General features: G+C 46.2%; 1 protein-coding gene across 4 annotated transcripts in view; it reads right to left on the reverse strand.

Annotated features, from left to right (window-relative positions):
* MIER3 (MIER family member 3) overlaps window positions 1-18,049 on the reverse strand; it is a 465,034-nt gene that overhangs the window by 354,396 nt on the left and 92,589 nt on the right. For all 4 annotated transcript variants that reach the window (XM_069627312.1, XM_069627309.1, XM_069627311.1 and 1 more), the window contains exon 6: window positions 348-468. In XM_069627312.1, coding sequence (XP_069483413.1) covers window positions 348-468 — 121 coding nt within the window. The remainder of the gene's footprint in view (window positions 1-347; window positions 469-18,049) is intronic.

Here is an 18,049-nt window from a genome sequence, read left to right on the forward strand (position 1 = left end):
CCAGCAAAAGAGTTAGGGGGTTCTAGGGTGGAAGAGAATTAGCACAGAAAACAAAATTCTCCCTAACAGTACGCGACTGGGGCCACGCGCCTGGCGAGTAGCTTGCAAGTTGAAATGTTTCCCTGATTTAGGGCATGTGCATTATACATCATATTCAAACAGTGAAAAAATCCCCACATACCAATATCATGCCCAACCCCTTTAAATTTGATATTGGGTTAAAAGTCAGTACAGAGAGGAAAGTGTAGGCTTCTGTAAAATAGCAATCAGCGCAATAGTTTAAAGGGAGCTTTTATAGAGCTCAAAAGCAACATATTAATAGTCGGAATTAAAAATAATCAACCTACATCTTAAAGGACGTGGGAAGAAATCTGTTGCTTCATGAGAGGTAACGGATGGGGTCAAATCATCAGCAGAGGATTGCGTTTCTTCATCGTCACCAGACAAGAGGTCCTTAGCAATTTCCTCCTAAAATCAAGTGAACGAGTTTGAGCTTAACATGTTGGCACTGGAGGTAAACACCCATACTCATTACATTACAATCTATAAATTAATCATGCACAAGGTATGCAGTGAATGTTAACCTGTCGGATTATAGGATTTCCAAAAAAATGGCTTCCTAAATACCTAAACTGACAAGCATATCACCACTATTTTAAAGAGACAAGGATTTTACTTAACTCTTGGTAATGTTCTATGTAATTGATAAGTCCTTCCTCCGACAGACAGCTCATCTTTGATATCTTGTGCATCGCCAGCTGTATTTAGAAAGGTCTTCAACAACCATGGGGTGCAGGGCAGCTCCATGTTGATTCCGCCCACTGCTGCTGCACACCCAGAAGCTGGACATGACATTTGGGCCAGTATATTATGGGGCAGACCTGCCATTTAACTCCCTCTTCAGAGAGGGACCAGGAGGGTGTCCCAGAATCTGGAGGCCTGGACTGCAAAGTCTTCGAATACTTAGGGATGACCAGCTTCCTCCCTAAATCACATCTTCAGCATCGGAGCAGGGAGTATACTCTGATTAAGGACTCAAATGAATTAGAATCTGGATATTGAAGGCTCTTGACAACCAGACATGTTCAAATATAATCCTTGCAAGTGTACAGAACTATTAAGCTGGAATTCTAGAATCTGGCTTGGTGGACAGATTTTAGTAGGCCACTCTAGTTGTTAGGTAAGAATTTGCAGAGTCCAACTGGTTTGGGACTTAAGACATCTCTAGGTATTAGGTAACCCACGTTTAATATAGGCCTGTACTAGACAAGTTGGTAGTGCGACTAAGCAACCAGGCTTACCTTAAGAGGATAATATGAGCTGTACAATAAAATCACTAAATACAGGTATCCAAGTAAATCTGATACATTACTCACCGTAATCGTATTCCGATGCTTCTATCTGCTTAGATTCACATGCTGTGCGTAGGCTGACATCTAGTGGAAGCTGCAGAATATTTGTTTTTTCGAAATTCGAAAAGCGAGGTTGACAGGGCGTGCCAGTAATACAATCCCTAGTTTGACGTCCACTGTACCCATGGTCCTTCACGCGTCGAGGTCCCTCAGATTGTAATTTTTCTAACAAGAGGTAGCATGTAGTGTAGCGCCAGTACAGTTGTATCCAAGCTGATGCGTATCAGACAAGCTCATAAGCATCCATGCGCCTTCTCTCCAAGGGGAGGAAGGGTGGGTCGCATGTGAATCTTAGCAGATACAAGCATCAGAAACACGATTACTGTGAGAATGTATCCCTTCTGAGGCTTGTGGGATCTGCTTAAATCACATGCTGTGCATAGATTTGCGAGCAGTGCTAGAAGGTGGTGGGATGTGAGAAAGTTCATGGGCGAACAGATGTCTTAGAACCGCTTGTCCCACCTGTGTATCTGCGTGTCAGTGCAGTAATGGTGAGTGTAAGTGTGCATTGAGCTCCAAGTAGCTGCTTTGCAAATGCCGTCAAGAGGGACATTTGCAATGAAAGCCAGAGTGGCTCCTGTGCTCCTTGTGGAGTGAGCTCAAGGCGTGAAAGGCAGCATTTTGTTTGATAATGAATAGTACAAACGTATAGATCTGACTATCCATCTGGATATGGCATTCTTGGAAATGCTATAGTCTCCTCTGCCTGCTGCTATGGAGACAAACAGTTGGTCTGTTTTTCTTACCTGTCTGGTCTTGTTTACATAGTAAAGGACCGTCTCCTCATATCTAGTGTGTGGAGTTTTATCTCAATTTAGCTGGTGGAGTTCTGAAAGAAAGACGGTAGCTCAATGGACTGGTTTACGTTAAATTTAGAGATGAATTTAGGTTGAGAACCTAGGGCGAGTACGTAAAACCAGCTTGTCTTTTATAGAAAGGATCCTGCACTGGCGGAGCTTGTATTTCACCAACTCTTCTTATGGAATAATAGTCACTAAGAAGGCAGTCTTGTAGGTCAGGTGTTAAGACTTGACTTGTGCATAGGCTCGAAAGGGGGTCCCCATGAGCTTAGCGAGTAAAACATTGCGATCCCAACCTGGCGGCGTGTTTGAAATGGGAGGGTGGAGTTGCTTTACTCCCTCCATAAAAGCCTTGATAACGGGCACCTTCCACCATGAGACCTTATTGTGGGAGGTGATGTATGCTGACAAGGCCTTGTTAGGCAACGTTTGTATGCAGTACCCTCTGGAAACACTACAAACTCCTCGACTACAGGTATAGCAAACCCAACCTTTACACGCTTTTATTACTACAGTTTTGGCAGCGTGTTGAGCAACCAGGCTCATCTCAAGGAGGGTCAAAGTGAGCTGTAGTGGAGTTACACAGAGATTTACAGTTACAAGTATTCAAATAGGAGACCGCCAGGGGGGTGCAGACCTAATGGCAGCCTAAGCCTAGGTCTCCCTCTCCAGGCCCAAAGACACAGTGAACTAACAATGAATATGGAACATATTTAATGTGCGGTCCACACCTTATTGTGTGGGAATACTCCAGGCATCTTCAGACAAGATCCTGCGCAAAACTGCGGCTTACATCCAGGTGAATGCAACCTTGTAAGGGGAACATCCGATGCAGACTCTGTGCCCTCAAGATGGCGGACTCCCACCACACTTGACGTGAAGGAACAGCCCGAGAGGTGGACAGCATTGTTCCCCCACAACTCCCCTGCCGGCCCGCTTAAAGCCTCACACGTGTCCCCGCTCCCCTGCAGGAGTTAGCAACCGGCTCATGATACGAACCTCCCGCGAACAGAGAGGGGTACCCGGCAGGCAGTCCCTGCGGATACCAACACCTAGAGTCAGCCGTCCCACGTGGGGGTAACGACACCCGCATGTCGTTTCTAGACCTCCTGGAGCACTGTGCAACTCATGGCACACTATGCTTTCAGACCTACGCGCTCATTGGACTACATAATCACACGGAGCAGTGCACACGCGGCTTAGAGGTCACATTGATCAACCGCTGCGAATAATGTAATTAGGAAAAGCAAAAGCGCACATAAATTGGTACTCCATCGGCCCATGAAGGACCTTAATAGCTCCGTCTCTGCCTCTCAATCTCACTTGCTCCTACATGGACATAACTGAATTGACAAGTTACTGCAGGCCATCACAACACAGATTCTCCCGTTTCTGTGCCTCTGAAGTGTATTGTTCAAAGAAGACCTATAAAACAACTATGTGCGCACGGCCTGCGTAGGAACGCAGTTGGTGCTTTCGCTGGCCACATAACTAACACACCTTAGGCAACGAATCCCGACTGACCATACCTGCAGCATGCCCCATTTTGCGCAAAACACTCAGGCCAACAAACGAAATCCCATTCCGGAGGCTGGCAACTGGACGTGCGGACCCCTGCATAAGAGGAAAGGTAAAACTAGAGAGCCAGAAAAGAAAGCGCCAACTGCACCACCACAGCCTAAGGTGCAAGCATTCTTCACACCTCGAAGCAGGTCAGGCGGCCTATCACTACGAAAGACCGCTAACCGATCGGATACAGCGCCCTTCGAAGTAATAGACTACCAATCGCACCAATGAGTAAGCAGGATCCACGCACCCTAGCAACATTGCAGAAGTTCTGTCGAGCAGGCACTACAATGGATCGAAACGAAGTACAAGTATTCAAATAAACTCTTATACTCAAGGTTTCTTGAATAAACAATTATTTATCAGTCAGTTAGAATAAACCTTCTTCAGAAGGGAGCAATATAACAATAACAGTCAAATACACAATACACACTCTTAAGATCTCTAAATAAGTAGATACCCTTTTGGGATGACCCGCAGACACTACCTACCCCCTCGGGTGACTTCAAATGCTAGAGTGATGGGGACATTAATATTACTATCGGATTCTAAATGCAACAGTGATACAAGTCAAAAGGAAAAGATTTAGAACAAAACTTTTTTTTAAAGAGAGAGACCACAAATATTCTTAAGCGGGCAAATACGTTCAGGTCCCCCAATAAGAGTCACAGTACAAAAGGCTAAGCCAAAGTCAATAGGCAAACTTCTATGTGAGCTGAAGCACCTTTGTAGTTCAGTAGAAAGTCTTTGCACAACGTTTTAGAAGTCTTTGAAGAAAAGAAGAATCAAATGTAGGGCCACAAGCTGATTAGACTCGTGAGCGGTAGAAGATGCAAGCAAATCTACAGTAAGAGGTAAGTTCTCTCTTTGTACAGTACATTTAAATTGAAGAAAAGATGCAGCAGATGAATTGTTCCTGTGCAGCTCTGCAGATGTCACCGTTCCTGGGCCTCAGTCGTGGGGACAAGAGGGAGGACTTCGGGGGACTCCTGCACTGCACTGGGACGGTCAAAACTTGCAACCGGCAAACTTCACTTTCAGTGGCTGTTCTGTATTTCAGCTCCTTGCATCTACCGCAAATAGCAACACCACGATTCCTGGCTGTCGAGGTGGACGCTTCTGGGGTCCTGCAATCTGTTGAGGGGGGCTAAGGCTCAGTCAGTCTGGCTTCCTGGGAATCCAGAGCATCTTCCTGGAGCTCTGGGCCAGCTTAAAAGCAACACACAATCTGGTGTTCCTCTCCCTGGTTATACGGTTTCCAGCAGCAACTCTGGAAATTCAACCAGCTCTGAGATGGATGTCCCTGGAGTTGATTGGTACCACCAACTCAAAAGGGAGAAGTCGTCCTTACAGGAGCTTCTCCGTGATACGAATTTGGAGTTTCAGCACAGCTGCAGGGCTTCACCAGGCAAACCAACGGTCCAGGAGTTGCAGCAGGCATCCTCTTCAATTTCATCTTCGGTTCCTTCGTCCAGTGGTTGACTGCCTGCCAAGCCAAAACCATCGCCTTTTATTCAGTTCTCTCCCATCAATTCCAGCCTCTCTGCACAAGTTCTTGGAGTAGTTTGTAGAAAGAAGAATCATATGTTGGGTCACAAGCTGATTAGGCATGCGAGTGTCAAAAGTTTCAAGCACTTTAGCCGTGAGAGTTAAGTTCTCTCAGTCTTGTTTTTACAGTACCTTACAATGAAGAAAAAGGAGGTAGCTGATTACTTCTGTTACTGGCATTTCCTGCAGATCTCGCTGTTCCTGGGCCTCGGTCGTGGGTTCAAGAGGGAGGACGTCGGGGGACTCCTGCACTGCACTGGGACAGCCAAAAGCTTGCAACTGGCAAACTTCAATTTCAGTGGCTGTTTCGCGTTTCAGCTACCGCACAGGTAACGCTGGTTCTGGCTGTCAAGGTGGATTGTCCTTGCTTCTGAGTTCCCAAACTCAACTGGGGGCCTTTTACTCAGTTCTCTGACATTCATTCCAGCCTATCTGCCACTCACCCAGTAGGGTGGCTGTCCTTGCCGGACAGTCAGCATGCCAATCATCACAGGGTGCATTTGGGTCCCCTAGGAGACCAAGCACAGGGAGTTTCAGGCACTTCCCCCACTTCCTGCCTACCCCAGACACTCTGAACCAGAGGCTGTCTTCACTCCTGAAGCCTGCCAAAGGTGAATGAACAAAGACCAAACCTGGTTTGGCTCGCAGAGAAAAACTATAGAAGGACCTTTCCACAAAAACATGGCAAAAAAGAAGACCAGGAACCATTTTAGCAACGATGGCTGGGCGCCATCTTGAAAAACATGGCTCCCGCTATTTAACGTTACCGGAGCGAAGAATAGTTTGTGGTCGGGAAATATCATGGCGGTTCGTTGTAAAACCACTGCCACCAGCCATTCTGAGAGGAAAGAGTAACATTTGACTGTTACAGGAGTATCTAGACACGGGGGATACTAAGTAACCCCTCCAGTACTCTATTGTAAGGTAGGGTGTTACTGGGTCTAGGAGCTGTGTCTAGGAATGTCAGGAATGTACAGGACTAAGTGAAGTCAATTTCACTCCACTGTCCTGGGAAACAGTAGTTGATCCCAGAGAAGATATTTAAACCTTGGGAAAGCCTGAAATGCTTCCCTGTGCCACTGCTCTGAGGGTGCTGAGCGACAAATGAAAAAGATGATTCTTATGGAGTTGGTTAGATTCCATAACCAAAAGAAAAACACAGAAAACAAATTGAAAAGTTCAAAGTCCCAAAGTTTAGCAAAAGAGATGGAGGGCTCCAAGGTGGGAGGAATTGGCACATTTATGAGAATTCTCCCTAACAGGACTAACCCTGGTTTTATGTGCCGAGTAAGTCTCAAGGACCTTTCCACAAAGAAATGGCTAAAAAAGAAGACTGGGGCCATTTAGACAAAAATGGCACCCTTGAGTGTTTTACTGCAGCTGCAAACTCATTCTGCGGTAAATGCTCACCATGGTAGTTCAAAACCAAACCACTGCCACCAGCCATTCAGTAAGAAAAGGGTAACAAAAATTTCTACATGAGAAGCTAGACAAAGGGGTTACTAGGTAACCCCTCCAGCACCCTATTGTAAGATAGTGTGTGCTGGGTCTAGAAAGTTACAAATCTAAAGTAAAGACAATTTCACAGTTGTTCCCAGAGAAGGTATTTAAACCTTTGGGAAATCTGAAAGACTTCCCTGTGCCACTGCACTGAAAGTGCAGTGTGACACAATGTACATGATGCAAATGAAGTTTCAGACAGTGTAAAAAAAAAAAAAAAAAAAAAAAAAAAAAAAAATAAAATCACAAAATACATGAGTGGAAGAAAGTGTCTCACTCTCCAAGTTTAAAAGAAAAAGTCCTCAAAATCCAGCTAAATTGCTGTGGGTCTCTAAGGTGGAAGGAATTCGCACATTTCTGAGAATTCTCTCTAACAGGCCACCAGGTAGACCTTTAAAGAGTTGAATACGAACCACGAGTCTAGCAAGTGGAGCAAATCATTTAGATTGTGGGATGGAGAACATTCTATGGGGTTAATTTGTTTAGACTGGCACCAAATTACAAATCTTCTCCACTTGTCGAAGTAACAGTGTCTAAAGTTAAGGTGACCAAACACTAGGACTTCAGGAGCCATGCTGCCAAGTTCATTGAGTGAGGTTGAGGGTGCACGGTTAATCCCCTTTGCTGAGTGAGTGGTCAGGTACAGGAGCTTGATGGTATCAGACATCGCCAGTTTGCACAGAGGAGGATACCAGGGTTGTCTTGCCCACATAGGAGCAACTAGGATGAGCGTCACTTATTCCTTGTGGATCTTGTTCACCGCCTTCTTGATGATCGGTGTCGGGGAAGAAAGGGTATGGGGGTGGCGCGAAAGCAAATTTCCCCGTCCAGTTCATCCATAGGGCGTGCCCCGCGGAGCCTGGCTGCGGGAACCTGGATGCAAAGTCTAGGCATTGACTGTTTTCGCTTGTAGTGAACAAGTCTATTGTGGGGAAACCCCATTGAGAGAAGAGGTGCTCTAGGATCCCTGCGTGTAGTCACCACTCGTGTTCTTCTGGTAGGGGATCTCTGATCAGCGAGTCCGCCAGAGAGTTTAGTTCCCCTGGAGCGTCCTGCAACAATGGGAATATTTTTCGTTTGAAAGTCCATTTCCAAATTTGGAGAACATATGCCCCCTGGTTTGTTGATGTAAAACATTGCCGTAGTGCTGTCGGGACTTGCCCAGATTGGTTCGCTAGGTGAAACTCGAATGTTTGAAGGGGCTTGAATACCGGCAGCAGTTCCAGCAGATTGATGTGGTTCTGTGCTGCCGAATGAGACCAGAGACTGAGCTGTGTGATGAAGGTAATGTGCTCCCCACCCCGGCGAGTGAGGAGTCTGTCGTGACAAATCGCTTGTACTTCCGGATCGTTGAATTATTTCCCCTTCAACAGATTTTCTCTTGTCCACCAGCGAAGATTTTGTACTGGTGTTGGCGAAACAACCACTTGATCGTCCCACTTGCCTGAGACCACTGTTTCGCCAACCACTCCTGCAAGGGTCGCAGGCGAGGTACCAGGTAAATGCAAAATGCCATCATGCCTATCAAACGCATTGCTCTGCGTACGCTTATCTGGTGGCCAGCTTGATAATGCGGTATTTGCAGTAACATGCTTTGGACTATCCTCTGACAGAAAGACCAACCCCTCTTCTGTGTTTATAACAGCTCCTAGGAACTGTTTGGTTGTGCTTGGCACTAGGCTTGATTTTTTGCTCATTGATGGAGAAGCCCAATTGAAAGAGTAGTTTGACAGTTCTTTGAATGTTTTTCCTGCAAATTAGGGGAGACTCCCATGTAATCAGGCAGTCGTCCAGTAAGGGTACACTGGGATTGCCTCCCTGTGCAGGTGTGCTGCCACCACCGCCAGTACATTTGTGAATACCCTTGGAGCAGAAGCTATTCTGAAGGGCAGCACTTTGAATTGGTAGTGCTGGTTCGCTATCTTGAAACGCAAGAATCTTCTGTGCGCTGGAGCATTGAAATATGAAAATATGCATCTTTCATATCCAATGTTGCCATGTAACCCCCCCACGCCCATTTGAAAAGAGGGCTTATGTCTTGTAGCGTAGTCATGCAGAATTTTTGCAGCTTGACATAGGTGTTGGGCGTAGGTCTAATACTGGGCACATTGTTAGATCGTTCTTTGGCACAAGGAAGTAGATTGAATAAATACCCTTGTTTACCTGGTTCGCCAGGACGATTTCTATGGCGTCCTCTTGAAGCAGCGTTGCGATTTCCTCGAGAAGAACAAGTTCCTTACCAACTCTAACGTTCTTTCGATTGGATGTTACTCGCACATACTCATCTTAGATATTCGTATCAGCTTTGCTGCTTAGAAAAAAAAATTTCACACCAGAGGGCGCTGTGCTAGATGTCGTGGCGTCCATGTCCCTCGAGGGCTGCCGTAGAGTGTCAACACCATCCGCAGTATAAATGGCTCGAGCCGCGCCCGTTGGCTTCTTTTTTCGATATTCAACTGATATGTTAACTGAACGGTGGGGTAGGTTGGGAGGGTCGATTAGAAATACGTGGGAGGAACATCAAATCGAAAGAACGTTACAGTTGGTAAGTAGCTTGTTCTGCGCATGGATTGTGTCCTCCCACGTATTCCTCATCTTAGCTAGATTTGCAAAGCAGTGCAAATTTGGAGGAGGGAGTACCAATTAATTCTACTCATGGACCATAGGAAGAACGGCCTTTGCAAAAAGTCCCCTTGAATGAAGTGGAATCTAAATAGTGTTTCACAAAAGTGCATTGATGACCAGGTGGCCACTGCACAAATATCCTGCACCGGGACACCCCAGTGAAGAGCCATCGAAGTTGCCATGCACCTAGTAGAATGAGCCCTTACCCATCTGGAGGTTCTTTACCTGCCAGCTTGTAACACTCCAATTGCTAGAATTATCCATCTGGATATGGTCTGTTTTGTTACTGCCAGGCCCAATTTGTGGCCGGTGTATCCAATGAAAAGTTGGTCACTTTGCCGAAATTTTGCCAGTCTAGAAATTTAAAAAGCCGAGAGCCCTTTTTGGGTCCACCTGTGGAGCCTTTCTTCCTCCTCACTTGCATGCTTTTGGGGGGGGGGGGGGGAAATAGAAAGATGGCAATGTGATATTTTGAGACAAGTGAATGTCAGTCAAACCTTCATTTCTATCAAAATTAGTCCCAGTATAACTTTGTCTTTATGGAAGATGGTGAGGAGGCTTACAAGAAAGCCTGTAACTCACTCAACCTGCGGGCTGAGGTAAAGCCACTAGTAGTATTGTCTTCAAAGTGAGAAGCCTTAGTAAAGGCTCAAAAGAAATGCATGTAAGGAATTTTACTACGTTTAGATTCTAAACAGGGACTTGAAATAGGATTGAGGGTACACATTAGTGAGACCCTTTAAAAACTGCACAAATAATGGAATTTTGAAGCAAGACAACTCTTCCGAGAAGCGCTTAAAAATAGAAAGCACAGCTAGGTATCCTTTTATTGAACCAATCTGGAGCCCCTGATTGGCCAAATGTAATAGGAAAGAAATTACCATAGGTGTACCTGTTAGGCAGAAACCTGTGCAGTGCCCTTAGGGAACACTGCAAAAGATTTAAGACTACAGGTATAGCAGTAAACCCACTTGGTAGCAGTCTGTACCACCCAGATTTACCTGGTAGCTGTGGCTGAGCAGTCAGACTTCCCTCAAGAAGAGTTAGGCAGTATGCGAAGTATACACAATAGGTACTAACACACAATAGTACAAGCAAACACTGACCAGAGCTTGGTTTCAAAAGTATATAGTTATTTATTTTAAGAACACATAAGTTGAAAACACTCTAGCAATATATAGTAAAACACTTCAAACACAGTTATATGGAAAGCAGTCCCAACCCTTATTCCTATCTAGACAACTCTAGGTTAACATCACATAATTCAAACAGAGGTGAGTGCTTAACTTTAGATGACACTCTAGTAGGTTCAAAGAAGGGAGAGAAAAAGCAGGAATAGGCTAAACACACCACTCTAGGGTCAAGAACACTTTCAATAGGCTCAAAGAAGCATAAAGTCACAGGTGAGCAAAAGTCACTAGGCAGGGCCCACTCTTAGAGCAGACAGAGCGAAAATGTGCCCAAGATCACACTGTTATTAGGGATTCAGAGTCTTGCAAAGAGTTCAGACGGAGTTTAGAGAGGCTTAGAAAGTTTAGCCAGGGTGTCCCAGGCCCTCCCAGGTTCGAAAGCCGGGGGCTAAAACTACCCCGTACAGTCGGTGGCAAGGGAAGCCAGGCGGAACACGGTACCTTAGACGGGAAGGATCCTCCAGCGGTGGCAGTTGTTCCAGGCAGTGGCAGCAAGGCTCGACGTCGGTCAGGGGAGAAGAAGTTCTCGCTGAAGAGCAGAAGAAGAAGGTCGTTGCACTGCCCGGGAAGAAACCAGCCGCGGAGTCCTCCGGTTAAAGGGTTGTACCGACTTTCGCGGTTGTGGTAAAAATGTGGTATTCCGGTTGCCGGGGTGCTTGGCACGGGCAAGGCGGCCACGAGATACCTCGAAGAAGCGAAAAGAAGGTGAAAACTGGTTGTCCCCACCAGTCAAGGGAAGGAGCCACTCCGTTAAGAGTTCTCCTCGGTCGTTGGGAAAAGTGGTGAGACGGTTCAGGAGGGCTCCACCGGGTGGTGTCGTCGCAGCAGGTCGGCTCAGCTCTTCCCTCGTCGGATTCTTGGTCCTGTGGCGACTTCTGAGTTCCAGTCCCCAAAGCCCTGCTTTTATGCAGCAAACCCCCATTCACCCAGCCTAGCTGTCACTCAAACATGCTAAGTGGTGAGCCGGCCGGCTCACCACTTGGGCCAATCAGGACGGAGTGCGACTTGAGTTACCAAGGTAACTCAGTCCAGGGTGCCTAAATCCCCCTCCACCCCTCCTAAGTACCCCAGACAGAGTGGCACCACTTTGGAGGGCTTCTGTGGAGAAGCCCGCCAAAAGTGGGACAAAGGGCTCCACTTCGGGTCAGAGTTACAGAGGCGAACGCCAACGCCATTTTAGAATCAAGTTTTGGCAAAAAATCCCAACCGGAGTTATAATTATAAATATATAAACCGGCGGTATGTTTGAGGCTACCGTAAATAAATAATTAAATGTGTTAGCCTAAAACAATGGGAAATCCCATAGGAAAATATTCGCGGTCGAATATAAAAAGTAGTTTCCACTGCCACCAGCCAAAACTCGATCAGGGGGGACGGAGACGTGCCCCCTTGACTAACAGACCCTGGGGCAATTGAATTGCCCCAGCCAGTACGTCCACAATATGATGGTTTGTACTGGTTCTGTTCAGGATTTAAGACTAGTAAAGTCTTTGGTGACTTTACATGCCCTGGGAGACAGTAGTCAGTCCCAGGGTATGGAGTCTATGTTGGGGAGTCCCTAGGACACCCCTGGGTTACGGCACAGAGGGTGCTGTGTAACCCACATCACAAAAATACATGAGGCCCTATGGAGTAAAAGACCCCATAGCCCATTCAACACAAGGTTTAACCAAGAAAACACACTTCAACATGCCCAAGAGTGAGGGTAAAAGAGTCTCACTCTTGGCAGGAGAAAAAAAAGAAACCCTAGAAATCCAGCAAAGCTGCTTGGGGACTCACTAGGTAGGGAAATTCAGCCTAAACAGAGAATTCTCCCTAACACTCGCCCCCCCCAGACTAAGGGACAGGAGGATTTAATCCACTCCTGGATGAACCTCATACCTCTAGTCGATGATATACATCCTAGAGAGTCCATCAGCATTTTGATGGACCTGACCTGTGCTCAATGGTGAAATCAAACCCTTGCAGGCAGATTGACCATCTCAATAGTTTTGGATTCTCCCCTTTCATTTGCATTAACCATCTCAAGGGTTGGTGGTCAGTCTGAATAACAAAAGTAGAACCATACAAGTATGGCCTAAACTATTTCAGTGCCCACACAATAGCAAAGCATTCTCTTTCGATTGTTGCCCACCTTGTCTCAGGATCCTTCAGTTTTCTACTGATGAAGCAAATGGGGTGCTCCCTACCCTTCTCATCCAGTTGGCTTAGAACTGCACCTATACCTACATTGGAAGCATCAGTTTGCACAATGAAAGTTTGGTGGTAGTCAGGAGCTCTTAATACTGGAGTTTGGCAAAGAGCTCTCTTCAGTTTTTCAAAGGCCTGATTGCACTCCTCATTCCATTTTACCTTTTTAGGGAATTTAGGAGAGGAGATTACATTCAGTGGAGAAGCTATGGTCCCATAGTTCTCAATGAATTTCCTGTAATACCCAGTGAGGCCTAGGAAGGCTCTCACTTGGGTTTGAGTAGTTGGTGTTGTCCAATTTTGCACAGCTTCAATTTTGCTGAGCAAAGGCCTTATTTCTCCACCTCCTACCTCATGTCCAAGGTAGACCACTTTACTTTGACCAATCTGGCACTTACTGGCTTTGATTGTCAAATGGGCCTGTTCAAGGGCCTGCAACACATGTCCTAGGTGGTTCACATGTTCCTCCCAGGAGTGGCTGAAGACTGCAATGTCATCCAAGTATGCCATGCAGAAATCTTCCATGCCAGCCAGAACTTGGTTCACCATCCTTTGGAATGTGGCAGGTGCATTTTTTAATCCAAAAGGCATGACCTTAAACTGGTACAAGCCAACTGGGGTTGAAAATGCAGTTTTCTCCTTGGCATGGTCTGTCAGGGCTATTTGCCAATAGCCTGACGTAAGATCAAATGTGCTGAGGTACTTGGCTGCACCAAGTTTATCCACCAACTCATCTGTCCTGGGCAAAGGGTGGGCATCAGTCTTGGTGACTGCATTTAGAGCTCTATAGTCCACACAGAATCTCAGGTCTTTGGATCCTGCCTTTGGTACTAACACAACTGGGCTAGACCATGGACTAGTAGAGGGCTCTATTACCCCGAGATCAAGCATCTTCTTGACCTCTCCTTTGATGTGGGTTCTGATGTGTTCTGACATTCTGTACCCTCTGCTTTTGACTGGCAGACAGTCACCAGTGAGTATATCATGCTGGCCCCAAGGGGTCAAGCCTGGTGACAGTGAGAACAGGGAGGCAAACTGATTTAACATAGATTTGCACTCCTCTTGTTGCTCAGGTGTCAGGTCTGAAGAGAGATTGACTCCTTCAACTTTCTCGTCTAAAGGCACACCTCTGAGGAGATCAGGGAGAGATTCACTCTCTTCTTCCTCTGCAGCTGAAGCTAGAAGCAAGGCTCCTACGTCAGGTCTGGAGATGTATGCTTTTAGTCTGTTGGTGTGGAAGACTCTAGGAGCTTCCCTGGGTCTGCCCAGATCCACCAGATAGTTGACCTCTCCAAGTTTTCCCACAATCTTGAAGGGTCCCATCCATTTGTCTTGCAAGGCCCTCTGCCTTGTTGGGAGCATAACTAGAACTAGCTGGTCTTGAGTAAACTCAACCATGTTAGCCTTCTGGTCATGCCAATGTTTGACCAGAGCTTGACCAGCTTTCAAGTTGTCACTTGCTTCTGCCATCATGTGTGACATTCTCCTCCGGAGACCTATCACATAGTCAGTCACTCTGACTGGCTTGAGGGGAGGAGCACCTTCCAATCCCTCCTTAATCAGGGCCAATGGACCTCTGACCGGATGGCCATAGAGAAGCTCAAAGGGAGAATAACCTACTCCCTCCTGAGGGACTTCTCTATAAGCAAAGAGAAGGCATGGCAGTAGAAGGTCCCACTTCTTTTTAAGGGGTTCCTCTAAAGCACCTATCATGCTCTTCATGGTTCTGTTAAACCTTTCAACCAACCCGTTTGTCTGAGGGTGGTATGCTGTTGAGAACTTGTAAGTAACTCCACAGGTTTTCCACATGGCTTTCATGTAGTGGGACATAAAGTTTGACCCCCTGCCAGAGATTACTTCCTTAGGAAACCCAACCCTGGTAAAAATACCAAGGAGGGCCTTAGCCACAGCCGGAGCCGTAACAGTCCTCATAGGAATTGCCTCAGGGTACCTAGTAGCATGGTCTACTACAACAAGTATAAACCTGTTGCCTGAGGAGGTTGGGGGATCAAGGGGACCAACAATGTCAATCCCTACCCTCTCAAATGGGACTCCCACAACTGGGAGAGGCACTAAAGGTGCCACATTCTTGGAACCAACCTTACCAGAAGTCTGGCAGGTATGGCAGCTCTTACAATATCTATCTACTTCAGCCCCCATCTTTGGCCAATAAAAGTAGAGAGAGAGCCTTTCCTTGGTCTTCTTGAAACTCAAGTGACCAGCCAAAGGTATCTCATGGGCTAATTGTAAGAACTGTTGTCTGTTCTCTTGGGGGACTACAAGGCGCTTGTAGTCTCCAGGTTCAGACTCAGTTGGTTCACTATAGAAGAGGCCATCTTCCCAGTGTAACCTATACTTCCCAGGCTCTTGCCCATCAGCCTGAGAAGCTGCCTGGTGGCGGAGACCTTCCAGAGTTGGACATTCTCTTTGCCCCTTACGAAAAGCCGCCCTGCTAGGTCCACCTTCTGCCAGTAAAGACTGCAGCTCAGGATGGTCCTCAGGGTCCAAATCTCCAATAAGGTTTGGGCCTCCTTCTAGCTCTTCCTCAGAGTCTAGCTCAACCACACAGGGTTGTACCTCCCTCTCAGCCTCAGCTGGAGGAGGAGTTACAGGTGTAACTTTGGACAACCTAGGGGAAGTCCTTGTTGGAAGCACTGGAGTGCTTGCTGCTGGCTTTTTCCTAGGAGTCTTGGGTTGCCCCTTTGCTCCTGATCTGGTTGTTACTGCAGTAAGTTGCTCCAGTGGGAGAGGAGTGATTTCTGTCATCATCTCCTGAGATAACCCTCTCAGGGTTTTCTCTCTTGCAGGTTTTGTGAGCTCCTGTAACCTCTTGCTAGGTGGTCTGGGGGTATGTGACACAACTCCAAGAGCTTTGAGGTCATTACCCAACAGAACCCTACCTGGCACTTCACATTGTACACTGACAGGTATTTTTACAGCCATATCATTACATTGGATGAGAACTGGTAACTGGGGACACATCTGCACAGGCCCACCAGCTAACTTGGTGAGGCATTTGGGTGCCTTAGCAACATCCTCTGCCTTGAAAAATGATTCATCCACCACAGTTATGCTGGCTCCAGTGTCCCTAATGGCAGGAGTCTCCTGACCATTCACCTGGACACTGTCCTTATAATACTCTTTAGTATTATCTGCGATAGAGTTATAGACATCTAAGTTCTGTTGTTCACACAACCCCAGAGAGACTAAAGAAACACTAGCTGAGACTCCAGTGGGTTCATCAGCCAGTAATAGAAAGTTTCCACTTGCCATATGTACTTCCTCTTCTGGAGCAAAGGCTAAGGAGGCAAGCTGGACCCCTGAAGGTTTACCCTTACATCTGGGATCTCCTTTCACATGGTCAGTAGCCTTACAAACAAAGCATGAGCCAAAGGCTCGCTGAAATGGAGGCTTGTTCTGACCTCCTTCTGGTCTGGGACCAGAAGGTATACTAGCCTGATTCGGTTTCCCTTGTGGCTTACCCTTATAGATTTGTTTGGGGCCCTCTTTGGAATTTGTAGTATTAGAATTCTCTTTGGAGTCCTTTTTAGGCTGTTTCTCCCTATCCTTTCTCTGAGTTACCCCAGAGTCCTTGTGAGTGGCCCTGTTGGCAACCCACAAGTCAGCAGCCCTAGCTAGTTTCCGGGAATCTAATTCCTTGGAATCAGCCAAGTGTTGTCTGAGCTCAGGAGAGCAGGCATCATAAATAGTCTCCAACATAAACAAATTCTTCATACCTTCATAAGTGTTCACCTTGTAACCCTTAATCCATCCCTCTAAGTTTTTCAACCCTTCACTCACCCAGGTAGCCCAAGGGGTACCATCATGCTTTTTGAGGCTCCTAAACCTCTTAAGATACTGGGAAGGGGTCTTCCCAAACCTAGCTATCAAAGCTAGTTTCACACATTCATAGTCCTTCTTATCCTCCTCCCCCATCTCCATTACCACATCAGTTGCAACAGGGGGAAGCCTAGAGAACAACCAGGTGAGTAAGTCATTTCCTGTGATGTTCTGGAGCCCATGATTATATTCAAACAGAGACAACCAATCCAACAAATCCAACTTAGGCTCATACATACCAACCAATTCTTTAGGCATCCGGGGTCTTTTAGGACTGGAACTTCTAGAGGAGCCAGAGAGAGAAGCATTCTCAACAGACAATTTCTTCATTTCTAGCTCATGCTTGAGCTCCATTTCCCTTAGCCTTAGTTCCTTTTCAGTTTGAGCATTAAGTTTTTTATACTCCAATTCTAGTTTCATTTTCTCTAGTTCATAGTACTGGGGACTAACTGTGGGACCTGGTAAAGAACCAGTAGGCACAGCAGGTAGAGCAGGCAGAGGCCTAGGGGGGACAGTCACAACAGCCTCACCCTCCTCTTCTGACTCTTCCTCAAAATCATCAATATTTTGTTCTATGTCAATTTCAATACTGTCATCTGCATTTGCTGGAGTGGTAGGTTCCTCTGAACCATCACCCAGACTTTGGTTAGCTAACAATCTTTCAATCAGCTCCATTTTCTTGCCCTTAGTCATGAGATCTTTATGTTTACAGAGCACTCTTAAACAATCAGCAGTTTTGGCTGCAAGGGACTCTTGACTATAGCTTTCTATAACTGACATGTTAGAGGTTTACTTTTACAGTGCTAAGCTTTGTGGTTAGTTGCACTAAGGTATCTAAAGCACACCAAAATGTATACTCAATACAAATCCCACCGCTGTACACCAGTGTTAGGCAGAAACCTGTGCAGTTCCCTTAGGGAACACTGCAAAAGATTTAAGACTACAGGTATAGCAGTAAACCCACTTGGTAGCAGTCTGTACCACCCAGATTTACCTGGTAGCTGTGGCTGAGCAGTCAGACTTCCCTCAAGAAGAGTTAGGCAATATGCGAAGTATACACAATAGGTACTCACACACAATAGTACAAGCAAACACTGACCAGAGCTTGGTTTCAAAAGTATATAGTTATTTATTTTAAGAACACATAAGTTGAAAACACTCTAGCAATATATAGTAAAACACTTCAAACACAGTTATATGGAAAGCAGTCCCAACCCTTATTCCTATCTAGACAACTCTAGGTTAACATCACATAATTCAAACAGAGGTGAGTGCTTAACTTTAGATGACACTCTAGTAGGTTCAAAGAAGGGAGAGAAAAAGCAGGAATAGGCTAAACACACCACTCTAAGGTCAAGAACACTTTCAATAGGCTCAA

This window comes from Ambystoma mexicanum, chromosome 6p (genome assembly GCF_040938575.1).
Source record: "Ambystoma mexicanum isolate Mex_15411 chromosome 6p, UKY_AmexF1_1, whole genome shotgun sequence".
NCBI lineage: Eukaryota > Metazoa > Chordata > Amphibia > Caudata > Ambystomatidae > Ambystoma > Ambystoma mexicanum.